The 16,802-nt window shown below is 34.8% G+C and overlaps 1 protein-coding gene and 1 pseudogene across 3 annotated transcripts; both read right to left on the minus strand.

The window, feature by feature from the left end:
- Positions 1 to 865: 865 nt before the first annotated feature.
- On the minus strand, positions 866 to 7,396 carry LOC107911512 (acyl-CoA thioesterase 2-like; annotated as a pseudogene).
- Positions 7,397 to 9,417: 2,021 nt separating this feature from the next.
- Positions 9,418 to 16,735, minus strand: LOC107911516 (beta-amylase 7). 3 transcript variants are annotated; one of them, XM_041105874.1, is made up of 12 exons: positions 16,025 to 16,735; positions 14,946 to 15,514; positions 14,407 to 14,691; positions 14,106 to 14,183; positions 13,670 to 13,873; positions 12,644 to 12,838; positions 12,202 to 12,366; positions 11,328 to 11,588; positions 10,430 to 10,648; positions 10,070 to 10,289; positions 9,900 to 9,922; positions 9,418 to 9,762 (listed from the first exon to the last, which is right to left on the minus strand). In XM_041105874.1, the coding sequence occupies exons 2-12, from the start codon at positions 15,381 to 15,383 to the stop codon at positions 9,748 to 9,750; spliced, it is 2,103 nt and encodes a 700-aa protein (XP_040961808.1). In that variant the 5' UTR covers positions 15,384 to 15,514; positions 16,025 to 16,735; the 3' UTR covers positions 9,418 to 9,747. The 3 variants fall into 3 exon arrangements, with proteins under 3 accessions (XP_040961808.1, XP_040961809.1, XP_016694833.1); XM_016839344.2 differs by having other exon boundaries at positions 9,734 to 9,762; positions 9,876 to 9,922; XM_041105875.1 differs by lacking the exon at positions 14,106 to 14,183.
- Between the last annotated feature and the right edge of the window lie 67 nt (positions 16,736 to 16,802).

The raw sequence follows: 16,802 nt of genomic DNA on the forward strand, positions 1-16,802 counted from the left end.
CTAGTTGAGAAATAATGATCTCTTGGAGCGGTTGGGGCTTTGGGATGTTGCAACTGAATCATGATCTGAGCTTGCTACACATTCAAAGAAGTGGTGCCACTTGTAAGGTTTGTAAGAACCTTTTCTTGGTATCTTGACCTTGTTTATTGTTGGATAGTTTGCAGATAATTTCTTCTAACCTTTATATGTCACGTGATCCTGTGACTTCAACCTTAATTCCATAAACTTAACTCTAATACCAATTTAATAGATGGGAAAGAAATAGGAAGGGAAAAAACTTTTTTAAGTAATTAACCTTTAATTCAGTCATTACAAGTTATATACTAGAACAATTACATGAAATGAATTATTGATAATGTGTCAATTCAGTAACTGACTTAATAGCCTTTACACCATTTTTTACCAACTATTTAACAACCTTCCTCGTTAATTCTAACAACTCATATCCTGTGCCTTCTTCCTTCAACTCTCCAACAGATTCCCATAATTCTTTCACACATTAGTCAGTAAACTTTTCACGGTTTGTCTAATCGGGATTGACAAATCTCTCCCCGTAATTGACTTAAGATTTCAATTTTATACAGAGCGGAGGATGTAAGAAAATATACAACTGCTTGAAGAAAAAAAAATGTACTAAGCACGATCATCCAAACATATAAAAAAAGATTGTGCAGACTTATGGATATTCCATAATCATTCCCAAAATGTGAACAAAATAAGTCGTAATTCTTTTGCAGATTCAGCTATCAAATGGTAATCATCAAATGGGAATGAGTCTTTCCGAATTTCAAATCTGCTAATTAAACAGCCACTACTACCATAGCAATTATCATAACTAATATCAATCCCCAAAATAATTCATGAATGCTAAAAACTGAAAGGTGTTGTATAGCATTAGAAGATATCCAAGCCCAATCAATGTTTTCAGATGGCCAAACATTTACAAGTTACAATAATCTACCATTTGCAGTGAAATGTTTACAGCTTATAATAACCTCATCATTTGCAGTGAGTGCTGGTACATAAGCACTCGCCATCATCCCTTTCATATTGCCTGCAGTGCTAACATCAACTATTACTCTGCTACACCCCCCCCCCATCCTTACGAGATAAAAGTTCTTTCCAACAGCAACAAGCTTGTAGGGTGGTGGTGTTCTATGTATGGGGAAGCCTCCAAATAGCCACCTATGCCCTAATATCCTTCTGGCACATCATTAAATTTCCAAAAATCTCATAGACAACATAAAGTGTCCCATCTACAACTGCAGGACCCGTCAAAGAGGGTTTGGGGTGGCAGAGTCAGCAGTTGTTGACTGAAAGGTTAATATGTGACAGAAGGATATTCAGGTGTGGGAGGCTTTCCCCATACTTAAAAAACATCCTACAAGCTTGTTACTGCAGGATGAAAGAGAGTTTTATCTTAATACAGAGGAGGCTTTTTTTTATGTGGAAGAGTCCACGCTAGGGTTTAGTGTGGTGTCTTTCCACCAAAATGCTATGAAGCAACTATCCGGATTAAGAACTTATAAAATGCTAGAAAACTCGGAACCTATTCCTTAGTACAAAAAGGTCTTACATTTGACCATAAAGCTCAACACATCAAATATTAACACTATAGAATAGTTCAAAGCTTTGAGACAGTTGCTGGGTTTGGGGGCCTAGCCATCCTAAGCAGTGCTTCTTGAGTCAATGATACAACAAGCTGCAAATCAACATATACAAGTATGGTGATTGGGCTGGTAACACTAAAATGGGATTTGGCGGAAAAAGGAAAAGCAACTCAAGATAAAAAAGGGAAGGAACAACAAGATAAAGAAAAAGAAGGGTAAACTAAATACCTCTCCCTTTCTGTTGAACATTTGGCCCGAAACAAAGCCTCGGGTGACGCTGGCTGTAGGACTAACAATCTGCATGACATTGATTCCATTAACGATTTTATTTCATTAAGAAAGTGAAACAAATTTCAATGCTAATTCATACGTGAAAATAGACATCATCTTAAACCTACCACAAACAATAACCAGTCATCAGCCCTAAGATGCCGGTGGAACCACATCCTGGAAAACACGAAGGAAAGAGTAAATAATGTCAAAACGAAGTTTGGGTTGTGGGACTGTGACCCACAGACGATTAGAATAATGTTGATATGATGCAGATTATAGCAGATGCTTACGAGTGGTCCAGGCTAAGGGAAGCTGACTTAAAACCCTTTCTGCGGTGTGGATTCAAACTGACAGCACTAAATATCAGATCTGAAGCAAAGGCCACTACACATCTGTAAAAAGAAAACCACATAAACTGAATAAAAGATAATAAAGTCTAAGCTACACCCCCAATCTATATACATACACGATTGTTGCCATATGCTTATAATTCTCTGCCAAGATGGGAAACTGGAAAGGATGTGTGTGTGCACATGGGCATGGACAGAACAGACTCAAGTAAGCTACACTATATGCAGAAAAGGTTTCAAGTATTTTGTTAAGTCATGAACAGCCAAAACTAGTAAGGAATACATACAGACAAAAAGAAAAGTATTTGGCATTTAAAAGAATCACTGACCTATGCAGAGCTTGATCATCTGAAAGTTTTCCTTTGGCTCTAAACCAATACCTCAAACTGTAAAGCAAAATATAATTTTCAAATAAGATATAGCACTTAAGAGTAAAAACATGATAAGGTGGCAGCTAAATGGGTTGATGCATATTAACATATAACTGGAAAATATGAGATTTTGAAACACCAGAAAAATTGCCTAACCTTGGATCAGATTTTGTCTGGTTTGTGTTAGTATTAGGTGCACAAAACCTTATCTCTATGGGCCAAGGAACAAATTTCGTTGTGGCCACCTTTTTCCGGTAACTCCTGAAATAAAATATATAAATCATGGCACATAATACAGCGAAACTCAAAAAAAGCACACTATACAAAGATATAAATATTAGCCCACAAGATAAGTTTTTGCCATTCATTTCTTGGGGAGGGGTTAAATAATTAAACAAAAAACTGTTGAACTTGAATGAGTTCCTAACGATACAAATATACTATATAAAATATATCAGCAGAGAATGAGAAAATATAATTTTCTTTACCACAAAAACAAACAAGTAACCAGGTAAACATAGAATAAATGAGATAAGACAAATGTTTTGAAATCATATTGATGCTTTGAACCATGAAAAAGTTACATATATATAAATAAAATTGGGTACCAAAACTCTTACATAGGAAGACGGGGATCAGTGAGACGTAACTCTCGTAGCTCATCCAATGACAGAAGCTGCAATATGTCAAAGAGCAATAATGTTATCTTGTCCACCACAGCAAATGACTGGAAATGTTAACTTAAGCATGTATTAGTTACCCTGTCTGGAGCTGGCACAGATGGCATCATTGCTTCTTGATGATCAAACCCTTCTTCTTCTTTCTGGAAAATCAACACAGGCAAAAAGTGCAAGTAGTCTGAGATGCTACAAGTATCCATTCAGCAGTAATCACATATTACAACAAATCAGGAACTTCAGTAAACTAATGGGAGCCTGACATGCTATTACACCAACAAACCAGTACAAAAAGAAGTAAATAGAGAAAATGGCTGCTGGATAAAATACTATAGCATATATCATCATTATCAAACACCAACTCCACAACTAAAAATGTATATTTAACAAGCTAAAAAGGGAAAATTCAACTTGCTGTCTTATGCTTTGATAGTAATATGTAGCATTTTTTAGTAAACTATCCCAGAATCCAAAAATTCTACCATTCTTAGAACCTCCCATAAAAGAACAGAATAAGGGATGTTAAACAGATCTACTTATATTTAATGTTCTTTAAAGGCATCAGTCAAAATATTTTATCCCATCGATATCAATCTACAGATAGTAATAGTATAACAGAAACTGACTATCCCATGAAGGTGAAAAGTGGATCATAATAGTTCTTCGCAGATACATGCTTTAACATAACGGTTCTACAAACCTGTCAAAATTTGTTTAACACTCAAGCTCACGCGAAAAACTGAATGAGCCAATAATTGAAGAACTAAAAAGCTAGATTGGAACCTTCAAAAATAAAATGAGAAGGCAAATCACACCTGAAAAGAAGCTAATAGTGTGAATACGATGTTTCCTTCTTGTATTGCATCTACTCTACGGGTAGCAAAGTTTCTACCATCACGTAGACGATTAACTTGATATATTATTGGTACTGTAAAAAAGAACAGAGATAATACAGATATAAATATTTGCTATTAAGAAAACTTTCACTTGAACTGCTAATTTCAATATCAAGATGAACTGGTGATTTAACATGAAAAGTTCAATAAGCAAAAACAATGTAAAAGCTATGATTTATTCATGGTACTGGTTTTTTTTATATGAAAGATGTTCAAATAATTTACTCACAAATTTACATATACATTAAATTCAGACACTAGCTAGAAAAGCATACTCAAAGCCTTTCATCCAACCATAATTTCTAAGACAAATTCTTAAGAAACGGGGCAGAATCAATAAGTGTTTGGAGGCTAAAAGTGAAACAAAATTGCCTATCCAGCTTACTGCAATTTTTTTTTCATTTTAAGAAATGAAAGAGGGTAATGAGTTTATAATTTTTCTATCTACTTGTACAATTTTGACACCTAATATTCATTTCTCTGAGGTCATGAGTCATGGCATATCTTCTGCTTTCTTTACTTGCACTATCTAACTTTCCTTCCAAATGACAGGAAGATAGAAAATGAAGAATGAAATTTGTTCGATTGGACATAGTTCAAATTGTTACAGTTATGAAGATTGAAGATGTGGGATAATGACCCATTTATAAGGACTCATGCACAAATTTAGTTAAACAGTAAAAATATCAACCGCAGGAAATTTCTAAAAACCAGAAAAATATGATGAATCTATTTATTGAATAATGCTCACAGATAAGGCACTTACTATTAAAATCCCCAACCATAAGAAAATAAGAGTGCAAACTATGGACAATTTTAAGAGAATCAACAGTTTTTGATGCTGCAGCCAGTGCCTGAATAGTGATGACAAAAAAAAGGATAACAATTACCTCAGTTTAAACAGCATGACAATCAACAGGAAGCAAATAAGACAACAACTACCAAGTCCATCAAGTTCATTAAACCACTTAATGCAGAAAACATACTACCTCACTATGAACTAAATACCAACAACCATATTTAAGTAGATATATATCCATATAAATTCACTGACGGCACAGCATAATACATTTACCATTTGCTCAAAACTCTGAGACAGTCAGTGTTTGAGTGCCAGCAACTTCATGTCTAAATCAATACCAATCCAGAAAACATATTAGGCCACCGTTTAACCTCACAAACTACCAATAGAAACTTATAATCTCCACCTAAAACAACAGTGCTTAAATATCATTGACTATCACAAGCATCAAGCACACAAGTAAATACAAAAGCAGCATATTAAATGATGCTATCATACGAGGTAAATGTGAGGAACTTCGGATCGACAATGTGAATAAAGGAGAGAAGAAGATTAAACTTGCCTGTCCAACAAACTGTCCTCCAAAGACCTTCCCAAATTTTGGTGCATCTGGCAAAGTAATCCCCTGGAATATGTTTAACTACAACCAAAAGGGGGAAAAAAGGTCTAGGTAGAGAGGTTATGAGAAGAACCTAATTAGATCAATTGTTTTCCAACTCTATTAACATGTTTTTACAAGGAAAGAAAACTGCCACAGTTAAAAGTATACGAAGAAAACACGAACTCTCAAACTTCACTCTTCCTAATGGCAATAGAATAAATAAAAGAGAAAGAAGCATACTTCTATTGGCTCCAAATGCAATATACTTCCACGAGCGCACAGGTCTCCGTCGTCTTATCTGTGCTCCAGATAGATTTTGACTGAAGCAAAGTGCAATGCTCGTGAGGTAGAAACAGGCAGGTCAGCTGTAGTAACAAGTAGTCCATGTTATCACCAAATATATTTTTATAAGCTTGAGTGGTTGGAAATTGGAATGTTCTAATTAACCAAGAAAAGTTATGCAAAAGAAGAAAGAAATATGTAGCTCTACCTTAGTTAAGGCAATTATATCTGCCACGTGAACTGATTCAGGATTAACTGCAAAAGCAAGCTCAATTATATTCAATTTAGGACTAATTCCTCCATCATTAGTTGATTTTAGGCGGTTCTTGTTCATATAAGATCGATCACAAAGAATGCACACACAAAAACTCTTCAAACTAAAACAGGTCAATATTCAAAAGTTGCAAAAATATAACACTGAGGAAAGATAGAGAAGCTTTAACCATGGCCAAAGTAATCATATCGTTTCAATTGATACTCAAGTCGGTTTTCTTCTTCAGCATGGACTGATCCAGATACTTCAGCCTATAAACCACAAAATTGAAACTCAGCAAAAAGGACTCTATTTGGTTCATATTTTTGCTTCTAGAAACAAATAGTACTTTATTTGTATACAAAATTATCAATTTTAGCTATTTCCTCATCGTCAATATATATTTATATTGCATCCATCTTTGAATAATTTTTGAAAAGCAAATAAATAACTGAAAGTAACAACCTAACGGAAGGAATAAAAATGTACTTAAAATAGGGGGGAGATGAAAATAGAAAAACCAGACCTCTCCTTCCCATACGAAATAGATACCGTCTCCAACTTCTCCTTCCCGAACGACATAATCTCCTTTCTCTGCAACGCAAATTATTTTAAGCAAATCCAGTAAGTAATCAGTTTTAATATATTTCATTGCAGTTCGATTTAACCTGATGAAAGATTCTGTTTGGTAGCGTATAAAGCAAATCAAAGACAAAATATATGCAGTCACGTAGATCAAATGAAAATTCAGATCGAAAAAATTTCATTTAACTGAATTCGGATCAGAACTTCATAAATTACCAAAGTGCTTAAATTTTACAACATCAGCGATTCTCTTGAACACAGAACTCGGTAATCTCTGCAGCAAGGGAACGTTGCCTAAAAACTCAATCACTGCAAAAGAAAGCAAAAAAAAAAATTCCACACAGTTTGGAGACAAAATCTTCGGAGAAAAACTTTTCTTGCAGTTTCTCGTCTATCAATCGGAGGAATAGCGAAAATAAACTGACAGAGCCAAAAGTAAGAAAGATTTGCCTGTTTCGCTGTTCATACTAAAGCTTAAGCGCGTAAGGCCGAAAACGGAAATTGAAGAAGATGAGTGGAATGATTGAGAGGGATAAGAAAGTCACTGCAAATAAAGAGTAGACAAAATGATTTGTGGGTGTACTGTATACAACATTGATTATTTATTTAGAAATTTATTATTTTTTCAATGACTAATTTGCCAATTTGGGCAACACATGAGAAATTATACGAAAAAATACTACCAAAAAGCTGTTGAATTCATTATACTATTACTGTTTTCATGTTTTATGTAAAACAAAAAGTACTTAATTTATTAGCTACGCATAGCTTATCAGTCGTACATGATTTGTGGTTAATAATTAATGGTCTTTGGGTACAAATTAATAATAAACAATTAGTAGAACCCACCCCCCAACCAATAAACACTCTAATTAAAATATTAATTACAAAACAGAACCAGATTAAAAGGTTAGCGCACACTCTTAAATAACAAATTACAAAATGGGTTAAAAAATCATATAAAATTTATATTTATAAAAAAGTATTGTGTATAATTTTAATAACCTTTTGGTTGAAATAAAAAAACTCAAGCTTTAATTTTTTTGGAGTCATTTAACTCTTAAATTTAAGCCCCATGAGTTTTTTCTGTAATTTATAAATAATTTAATAATTTAGATAATAGTGATAGTTTATTAGTTTTTTTATTATAATTATAATAGATTAATAATTTTAAAGTTTTGTCATGTCTTCTAGGTAATTCTTCAACATTTCAAAAATTATATGCAATAATAATGGTATTATATCATATTAATGGGTTTACAGAACCCGGAAAATTAACAATCAGATTTGTTTTAGTTGATACATTGTGAAACCAAAAAATTACATCGCATTACTAGTCATTTGACTTGAGAAGAAAATTATTACATATAATTAAGTTATGATACACCCCCGAGATGGGTGAAATCATTTGTATAACAAATCCATAAAAAAATGGTATAAAAAAGAAAAAAAATTGAGTTATTCAATATTTTAATATTTTATGTATTTTTTTTGAATTATCAAAATATAAAATGACATAAATACTTTCAAAATAATTTTTATTATTTTATAAAATTAAGAGACTTTTGGTAATTTCTTAACTAAGTTGAGATCTAATTGATGAGTGACACCAACTTAATCAATCTCTCAACATTAACTAGCTTTATGACACACGCGGACAAAAAAACTATATAAATAATATATTTATAAAAAGTGTATATTAAAACCAAATTGGAAGTTAATAATTTAAAATAAAATTATTATTTTATTAGAAAACATGAAAAGATAAAAACATTGTTGTATTAAATTTTGTTATTTTACAAAAATAAAATATAAGTATAAATAAGGTAAGCATATTACGTTAAGAGATGAGAACCAGAGAGATAAAGAATCTTAAGCCAATTGAATTATTTTTTGTATGAACAACAAAAGCAACACATCCGATGCTGCCAAAGCCAAAATTTCGGATCTTGTATGGCATATAACTGCATAGAATATGTTCCAAAGTAACAGTGTGTTTTTCCTTCTTGTTTATGGGTTACGTAACCCGCATAATATACTCTAAATCTCTGTATTTTATTATATTTAGAATTTAGACTCTTTATTTATATTTTTAATAATATAATTTTTTATTTTTTATTTTAAATTTTAAGTCTAATTATTAATCTATTAAAATTGTTCTATTAATGTGAAATTTTAAAATAAAAAAAAATACTCAGTAAGCATGTAAAAAGAATATAATAAACATGAATTTAAAAAATAAATTGATGAGGTTAATAATTAGACTTATATTTTAAAATTAAAAAAGTAAAGAAATTACATTTCTTAAAATAAAAGGGATTAAATTTTAAATGTAGGAAAAGTACAAAACCTTAAAGCATATTTTAACCCATAATACGATAAGGAAATGTTTCATTATAAAAAAAATTAATTAAAATTTATTTCTGGTAACGCAAATACATAATTCCTCCAACACAAAACATTAAACAAAGTAGACACAAAAAAAGCAAAACAAAGTGGTCCGAAATTGTAGGGTTGATCGCCTTCCTCGTTTTCTTTTGTGATTACCCTTTATTTATTTATTTTATTATAATTATTTTTGGTTAATATATCCGAAATTATTGGTAATTAAAGATTTGATGTCGAAATCTTGGGAGATACCCATCTTGTGAGGTAAAACGGAAAAGCATATATATAGACACAGAGAGTTTTATGGTCTATCAAAAAGATAATTAGAATGGGAAAAATCTGAAATCTATTGGATTTTGGGGTCCTATTACAAGAGAACTCACGTAAGTCGTAAGCTCCATTTACAAAAGATGGTAGAAAATGGGTTAAAGCCGGAAGACTTGAGAGGATGTGGTTGAAACAGGAAAGCAGTTCTGCTATTACTAAAAAATTATAAGGATCCCCACTCATACAATTACTTACAAAAAGTGACATGAAATTCAAATCCCAAAATAAAAAGGTCTCATTCGGTGATGCTGGAGAAACATGGAGCATCAAGAGCCTCTTGCTGGAGATAACTGAGTTAAAAGAGTAAAAGAGCAGCAGTGGTCCAAAATAATTCACCATTGCGATCCCTAATTTCATTCACACGTGTTTGTCAAATAAATTAAAATGAGAATACTATTTGCTCTAATATTATGCAACATTTGTTGTGGGAGGGGCAAACGGAATGGCACAAAATACTTACACTTTTCCTACTCTTTTATTATACCTGCAGATATAGAACTGCTTCCCCTGCAGCAAAGATGGGAGTCAATCAATTTACTCGATGCCATCACCATCGCGTTGTTCAATCTGATCTCATAATGAAATATCACACCTACCTCTCCGACTACAAAACTGAAATTCATTTAGAATTTAAAAATGGATATTGTAACTTACCATGCATTCGCTTCACAAACCGTTCAAATTCCATGAAATTCTGTCTCTCCATGAGAAGTGGGGTGAGCCTTAGGTAAGTAAAAGACGAGAAATGTCTCCCATCTGGATCATTTACTGGTTTCACATTCTCCAAGATCTTGTTATAGCCTACCCTATCATGGCAAACAAAAGCATTCTCGCTTACAACTGTAATGCAAGTCTCCCATGCTGCATTCAGCACCTGAAACAGACGAATTACTAAGCTTCTGAATTTGAATAAAGAATTTGCACTATTGAATTGTTATTCCCCCTCGCCCCCCCCCCAAAGAAAAGGTACAGCAAGTAAATATTAAGGTTTATTAGGAGCTCTCAAAACCTCACCTGCCAGACTAAACCCTGAGGATTTGCCAGTGCTTCCTGCAGGTCTTCACGCTGCTCCAAAAATTGCAGTTCAGCACGTGCAAAGTTTAAAGCAGCTCCATGCTTATGTAGCATTGCTGCTATTGCGATATATCCATCTCGATTGCAAGGATTGTAGAATCCAGCCGTTAATTCAGCAGCATGACTGGATGTTTTGTACCACCAGTGGATACCTGGCAGCTGCGCAGAAATTAAAACATGGAAAGAAAATAACACTACATGGTTTGAAGAAACAACTTTTAAAATTAGCTTTCAGATCATAAATTTTACATTTAAGTGAACTTAACAGCAGGAGGGGACTTCTATAATTTTAGAGGGAAGGAACAAAAACAAAAGCATAGGAAGAAAAAGAAAGTGGGGGGGGGGGAGAGGAAGAAGTACTCTTCATTTGCAGATTCAAATGATCTTGTCAAAACGGATACATAACATTTCGAAAGGAAGTAAAAATAGAAATTGTAAAAGCATGTTATACAACAACTTTTCCTTGTGGAATTTGAACCAAATGATTGATATAAGAATTGAACTTGAATAAGATATCATGTCAGTTACACTCATTCAGTTGCTTATAGTTACTCAAAGCATTCGTGTTAAATAATATACTCTTAAAACAATAAAATGTTCAAAGTGTGTAACATTAAGACATGAAACAAGACTTGGACCTTAGAATACTTCAAGCTCAGCAGGCTTGATGGGGTTTACAGATTGAAAAGTGCAACACTTCTAAAGAAGCATCAGGGATAGAGGGGGTTCAAGAGAAAGAAGATTGCTATCGAGCCAAACAATGAATCTTAAAGTCAACTTTAGAGGGTAATAACAAAATATTCACTTGGGTATAAGATACCGGTGCAGGCAGACTCACCTTTGCTGCAATGCAACTGCCTTCAAAAGCTAACTTTGCCAATGAGAGTACCAGGTCTCCATGATTGATTAATAACTGAGAGTACCAATTAAGGAAAAACCGACCATAGTAACCATCATAGTCTCCTTCGTCACAAAAGAAACCAGTTTCATGTGGGTGGGAACTATACGATCCGGCATTATCTGGCCCTCTAGCCCAAAAGCTGTGTCCCCTCATTTCTGCTGCTTTCATCAGGCTTTTTAACATGTACTGATCATAACACTGGAAAAGCAAAGTGTTAAATGATGCCCAATGGAGAACCAAAAAACTAATGCTGGCAAGACCACAAACAAGCAACATACTGTACAGAAACAAATGAGCAAAAAAAAAGAGAACCAAAACTTGCTATGCTTGCAATAGATCAGTACTAATAGTCATGAGGTTACTTGCACTAAAGTTTAAAAGAATCACCTGCAAGGAAACCACCTCTTAACAGAAGTGGGTTAGATAAGAACACTGGGACATAAATGAGGTAAGATAACCAGAGAGGGAGCAAAGATGTAGGCTATGTTTCCAGGTGCATGAAAGTTGAAAATGTATGCGATTGAAGCATCTAGGATTGGCACAACATACATATAGCAGCAAAGTAATATATTAATCTGTATAACAGTGATTTAAAATCAGTTAACACATTTTGGGCAAAAAAATAACAGTCATCAGAGTTAGGGTAGAAAAATCAAATTGGTGAATCTGATGCTACAAGCAAGTTTTCTGTCGAATTTCCCACTATAAACAGCTAGTATAATAAGCTAAATAAGCAGCCAATCAAATGAGGTGAGAATATGCTAGATTTAAATAATGCAAGAGTTAATATTCAAATTGTAATAACAATTACCTGGAACTCCCCAATCCCAGGATATCTCCATCCATGCTTTACTGGGCAAGATGGGTACCGTAGCTCCCCACAGGGACCTAGTCCAACTTCAACCATGGATATGATGCCATCCTCAAAAAATTCATTAAATTCCACTCGGAAACTTCTCATAAAGTCAAAGTACACCTATGTTTTCCAACAAAAACTTAAAACATATCTGTTTACAATATCCCTCAAAAGTAAATTTCAGAAAATAGCAAATTGAAGTTACTTTATTTTTGTAGCCATGTTGATTTGAACATAACAAGGTAAAGTGGTAAACTCAGATCCATTACCAATTATATAATCAGAACATATGATTGGAACTAGCTTCAACTGATCTCAAATGAATTCAATGATTCAAAACAAAGGCAGTCTGCATGATGTACACAATGATATTGACAGTTATATTAAAGACTAATACCTCAACAGCAGTTCGGCCCCTTAAAACTCGTTCCTTATCAATTCCCCAGGAGAGGCATTCAGTGTTTCTTCTTCCTTCCCTATCAGTAAAAAATATGTCAGGATTGCTTCTACCAATTTCTGCAACCCAATGGGGAAGTGGAATACAAACATCATCACCAACATTGCCACCACATTCATGAAACGACATCACAACCTGATCCATCAATAAGATAACTGTTACACTTGGGACAGATAAAAGAGGAAAAAATGATGCATCATACCTATCTCATATCAAAACCCAAGCTTCATTTTGAAAAGAAAGAAACTCTACAATCACAAATGGCAAAATTACTTATCTCAGACACCTTATCAATAAGAATGCCAGTCCTAAATTTTTAGGGTTACAAACCTGAATTAAGTTATAAGTGTTTGGATTGTTTTATTCTGTTAATGGTAAACTGGTCAAAATTTCAAATTTCCTTCTAACATTCAAAAGCTTCAGCTAAGTTTTAGGATGAAGTAAACCTAAATGCAACCTACCCTCCTAAGGCATACCACTGCATAACATGGCCAGCAATTACATTGGTGTTTTCTTTCACAAATTGCATCGCAACAGCCTTCTCCAAAAGCATATTACTCCGCCATGCAGCCATAGGCAAAGTCTGACATCTGGAGACACACATGGGGATTCAAAAGGCATATCAAACCCCCCAACCCTCGTCTTGCTAAGTAACCCAAATCATCATGCACAAGGATCAACAAAAGCAGACATCTAGACAAACTCTGCCAGATACCGAGGTAAGTAAAGAGGCTTTTGACTAACTTTCGGCTTGAATTGAATTGTAGCACTCTTGGAGGAAGAGATGAGCCTAAACAAGGGGGCTACCCAATGTTATACTCAAATGAACAAATAACTCAAATAAATACAAGGAAAAAAATATAATAAAGGTCTTTACCATAACAGATGTTGAATATGGATATTGAATACCACCTCATGCAATGAGAAAGCATTCAACCAGATACATGTTCCTGATTGGAAACTCACCTGCAACTTAAGCTTAAGCTCATGAACCATCTTAAAGAGTCTTCGGTAACCATTCCAGTTATATTCTTGAGGAGCATCAGCTTCCACTATTCCCCACCAGCAGTCAATCATGACCCCATCTACATTGATTGATTTCAATACTCTTAGCTGCTTTAGTAGACCGTCTGGATCAACTAGCTCGCACTTCATGTTGACAACCCCCAACTGCCACAATTGAAGTAAATCATTTGACTGAAACTAAGAAAGCATCTTTAAAATGCGAAATTTGGCATTTAGTCGGTGTTGAGAAACATTTCAGCATCAGAAAATCCAAACTCTGACGTGGAAAACTGAAAGAGTTACACATCCCAATTTGACAAAATGGCTATGAAGTGTTGAAGAGCGATTATGAACCGAAGTAAATATAGTGAAAAAAGGTTCAAATTAGCAAACTCACTGGTAGCATTACATAAACTGGAACATAAGGAGTGCCAGCAAAATCACGTTCTGGTAGCTTAGGAGGTAGTCCAATAATCTATAAAGGTTGTAGATTAGGTGACAAAATGAGCAAATAAAATTATCAAAAATGCCACACCGTATCATTTAAATATAAATATGGATCAATCATATTTTTTGACACTCAAGTACTAGCAAGGCATACTGGATCCAATTTCCAAACATCATTTGGTATTGGCAAGTCAGCAGCCGAAAAGGCACACGTAGTTATTCACATGTGACCTCATATAGCCCTCTCATACCTGTTCATTAATCACTTCCATCGAGCCAGCAATAAGAGGAAGACTTTCTGTTTGTTCACCACCATTTCCAACCATGCCTGAACTTTGAGAATGGCCACTTGAGGATAGATCATAAGGTGCAGGAGTAGGCATGAAAACACCCTTCATATGACAAGCATTGTACTCTACCGAGGCGCAATATCCAGAGGAGACTCCCTGCAAGGAGGTAGGTGGAACCTGTTGTGATAGCATCTGAGAGGATGATGAAGTCAAGCCAGCGGAAGAGTCACCAGCAGGCCTTGAACCCTGTAAAGAGAGAATATTCCCAATTGGATTTTCCATAGATTCATCAGGAACCGAAGATCAAAGAAGCATTAAAGAGAGGTGTAGTTAAATGCGTAATGCACCATTAATATTGTGCAGGAAAATGATTAATATGCATATACAATCCAAGATTAAACAATGTGTGAACCAATTGAATTAATAATTTCTCGATAGATATTTAATGAACTAAATGCTAAATTTAAGAGAGAAAATTGATGCATTTAAAAGGTTAGCACCTGAGATCTTGATGGAAAAGTGGTTCCATCGGAAAGAACAACCCAGCCAGCTTCCCTGGCCAAAGCTGCAATCACATCATTTATATCAGCTCTAACCCTCAGGTTATAGTTCCCATGCTTCCGCAACCCTGCCAAAATCCTTGCTGTTATTGCTCTTCGATGCCGCTCTCTTAGCTTTGTTCGCTCCTTTTCTTCTAATGGTCTTGACCTCCAAGCTCCTCCACCTGGGGTGCTCACTTGCTCTTGAAGTTGCTGCTGAATTTGAAACTGATGACTGGTACTTGGCATCACTCCATCAGCCCCCAACATCATCTGAGCAGCAATATGCTTCTGTCCATTCTCATGATCCTCATTATCCTCTTCTTTTACATCCATTTCAATTTCTTCTTCATCATCTTCCTCATTAGCTCCTATCAGCTTCTGCATATCAGCGGACATAACTTCCCACTCTAATCCAGGACCCTTAACCCCAAAATACCTTAGGATTAAAACTTATCTGCATGTATTTCTCTTACAGTGCAACAACCAGATCTGCTGATCTCTCTGTCCCAGCTCAATTTCAGATTTTCCTGTTAACAATAAAAAATTAATTCATCTTTCAAGAAAAAAAAAACAATTCATATTATTACTCAGAAGGGGACAGTTCAACCTTCCAATACTACATGTTTCCCTTAATACAATGACCAAAAGAATAACAATAACTAATATAAGGCACCTACTAAGCTTCTTAGGCCTCAGAAATATCAAATATCCCACTAAATTGTCAGGAAAGAAACTATTTTGTCTCATTTGGACTTAAATTTCTGTTTATGAAAATTAATACAACAAAAAACAAAAGTCAAATTTTATTAGTTTCCATCTCTTATACAACGCTTTCTCAGCAATCACATGAAGAAAATTAAGTACTTAACAGAATTCTCCTAGGCAAATTAACCATAAAACCTACACAGGCAAGAGAGAGAGAGATTCACTCTAGAACTTCATACAACAAACAAAGTTTTCCAAGAAAATTGGAGTACTTATCAACTAAAGAGAAGATGGACAAGTCCAGCTTGAAAGTTTTCTCCTGATAAAATTACCTTGAAAGTAGCATCTCAGTTTCTCAAGTAATTCTCACGGGAATCTTCAATTCTCCAGAAATGAAGCTTCGAAATATCCCCAATCCTTCGTCTTCTCTTCAAGTTCCACGTTCTCGCCTCCAGCCGAGCAATTTATGTGAACATATCAAAGTTCCCGGCAACTGGAGGCATCTCCGACGTGGAAAGACGAGTGTTCCCCAGTGATGCGAAGATGGAAGAAGCGAGGGAGTAGGGCGGAGAAAATGGCTATTTCCAGCAAGGGTGAGGTGGCGCGTGAATGAGGGAGAGGCGAGCGCGTGAGAGAAAAGGTTTCACGCGTGTGAGGGATGGACGAGCGTGTATGTGTGTGAAAATTAGGGTTTGGCACGAATGGGGCGTGTGTGGGATAGTGTATTAAGCTGAGTAAAATCTATGGACGGGTGAGGAGACACGTGTGAAACGTGCCGTTGGGCTTTTTCTTCATAGCTGAGGGACCCGACCGGTCACGAGATTTGGGCGTGTCTGTGACCCGTGATTCGTGCTAAAGTCAGTTTTTTGCGAAACCACTTCGACACATTTAAGCAAATTTTTTTTAAAGAATGGCAAGTAACTGCTAGTGGCCAGTGAAAAAAAAACATTTATCTTAAACAAAGTTTAATTGTATTATAAATAATATTTTCATAAAATGCAAAATCCTACATAAGAATAATTATTACCTAAGACCTATGCTAAAAATCAAATCATAAGACAACTCACAACTCCCATCCAATAATTATATTACAATGCCATGTGACAATTA

Source organism: Gossypium hirsutum, chromosome D11 (genome assembly GCF_007990345.1).
Source record: "Gossypium hirsutum isolate 1008001.06 chromosome D11, Gossypium_hirsutum_v2.1, whole genome shotgun sequence".
NCBI lineage: Eukaryota > Viridiplantae > Streptophyta > Magnoliopsida > Malvales > Malvaceae > Gossypium > Gossypium hirsutum.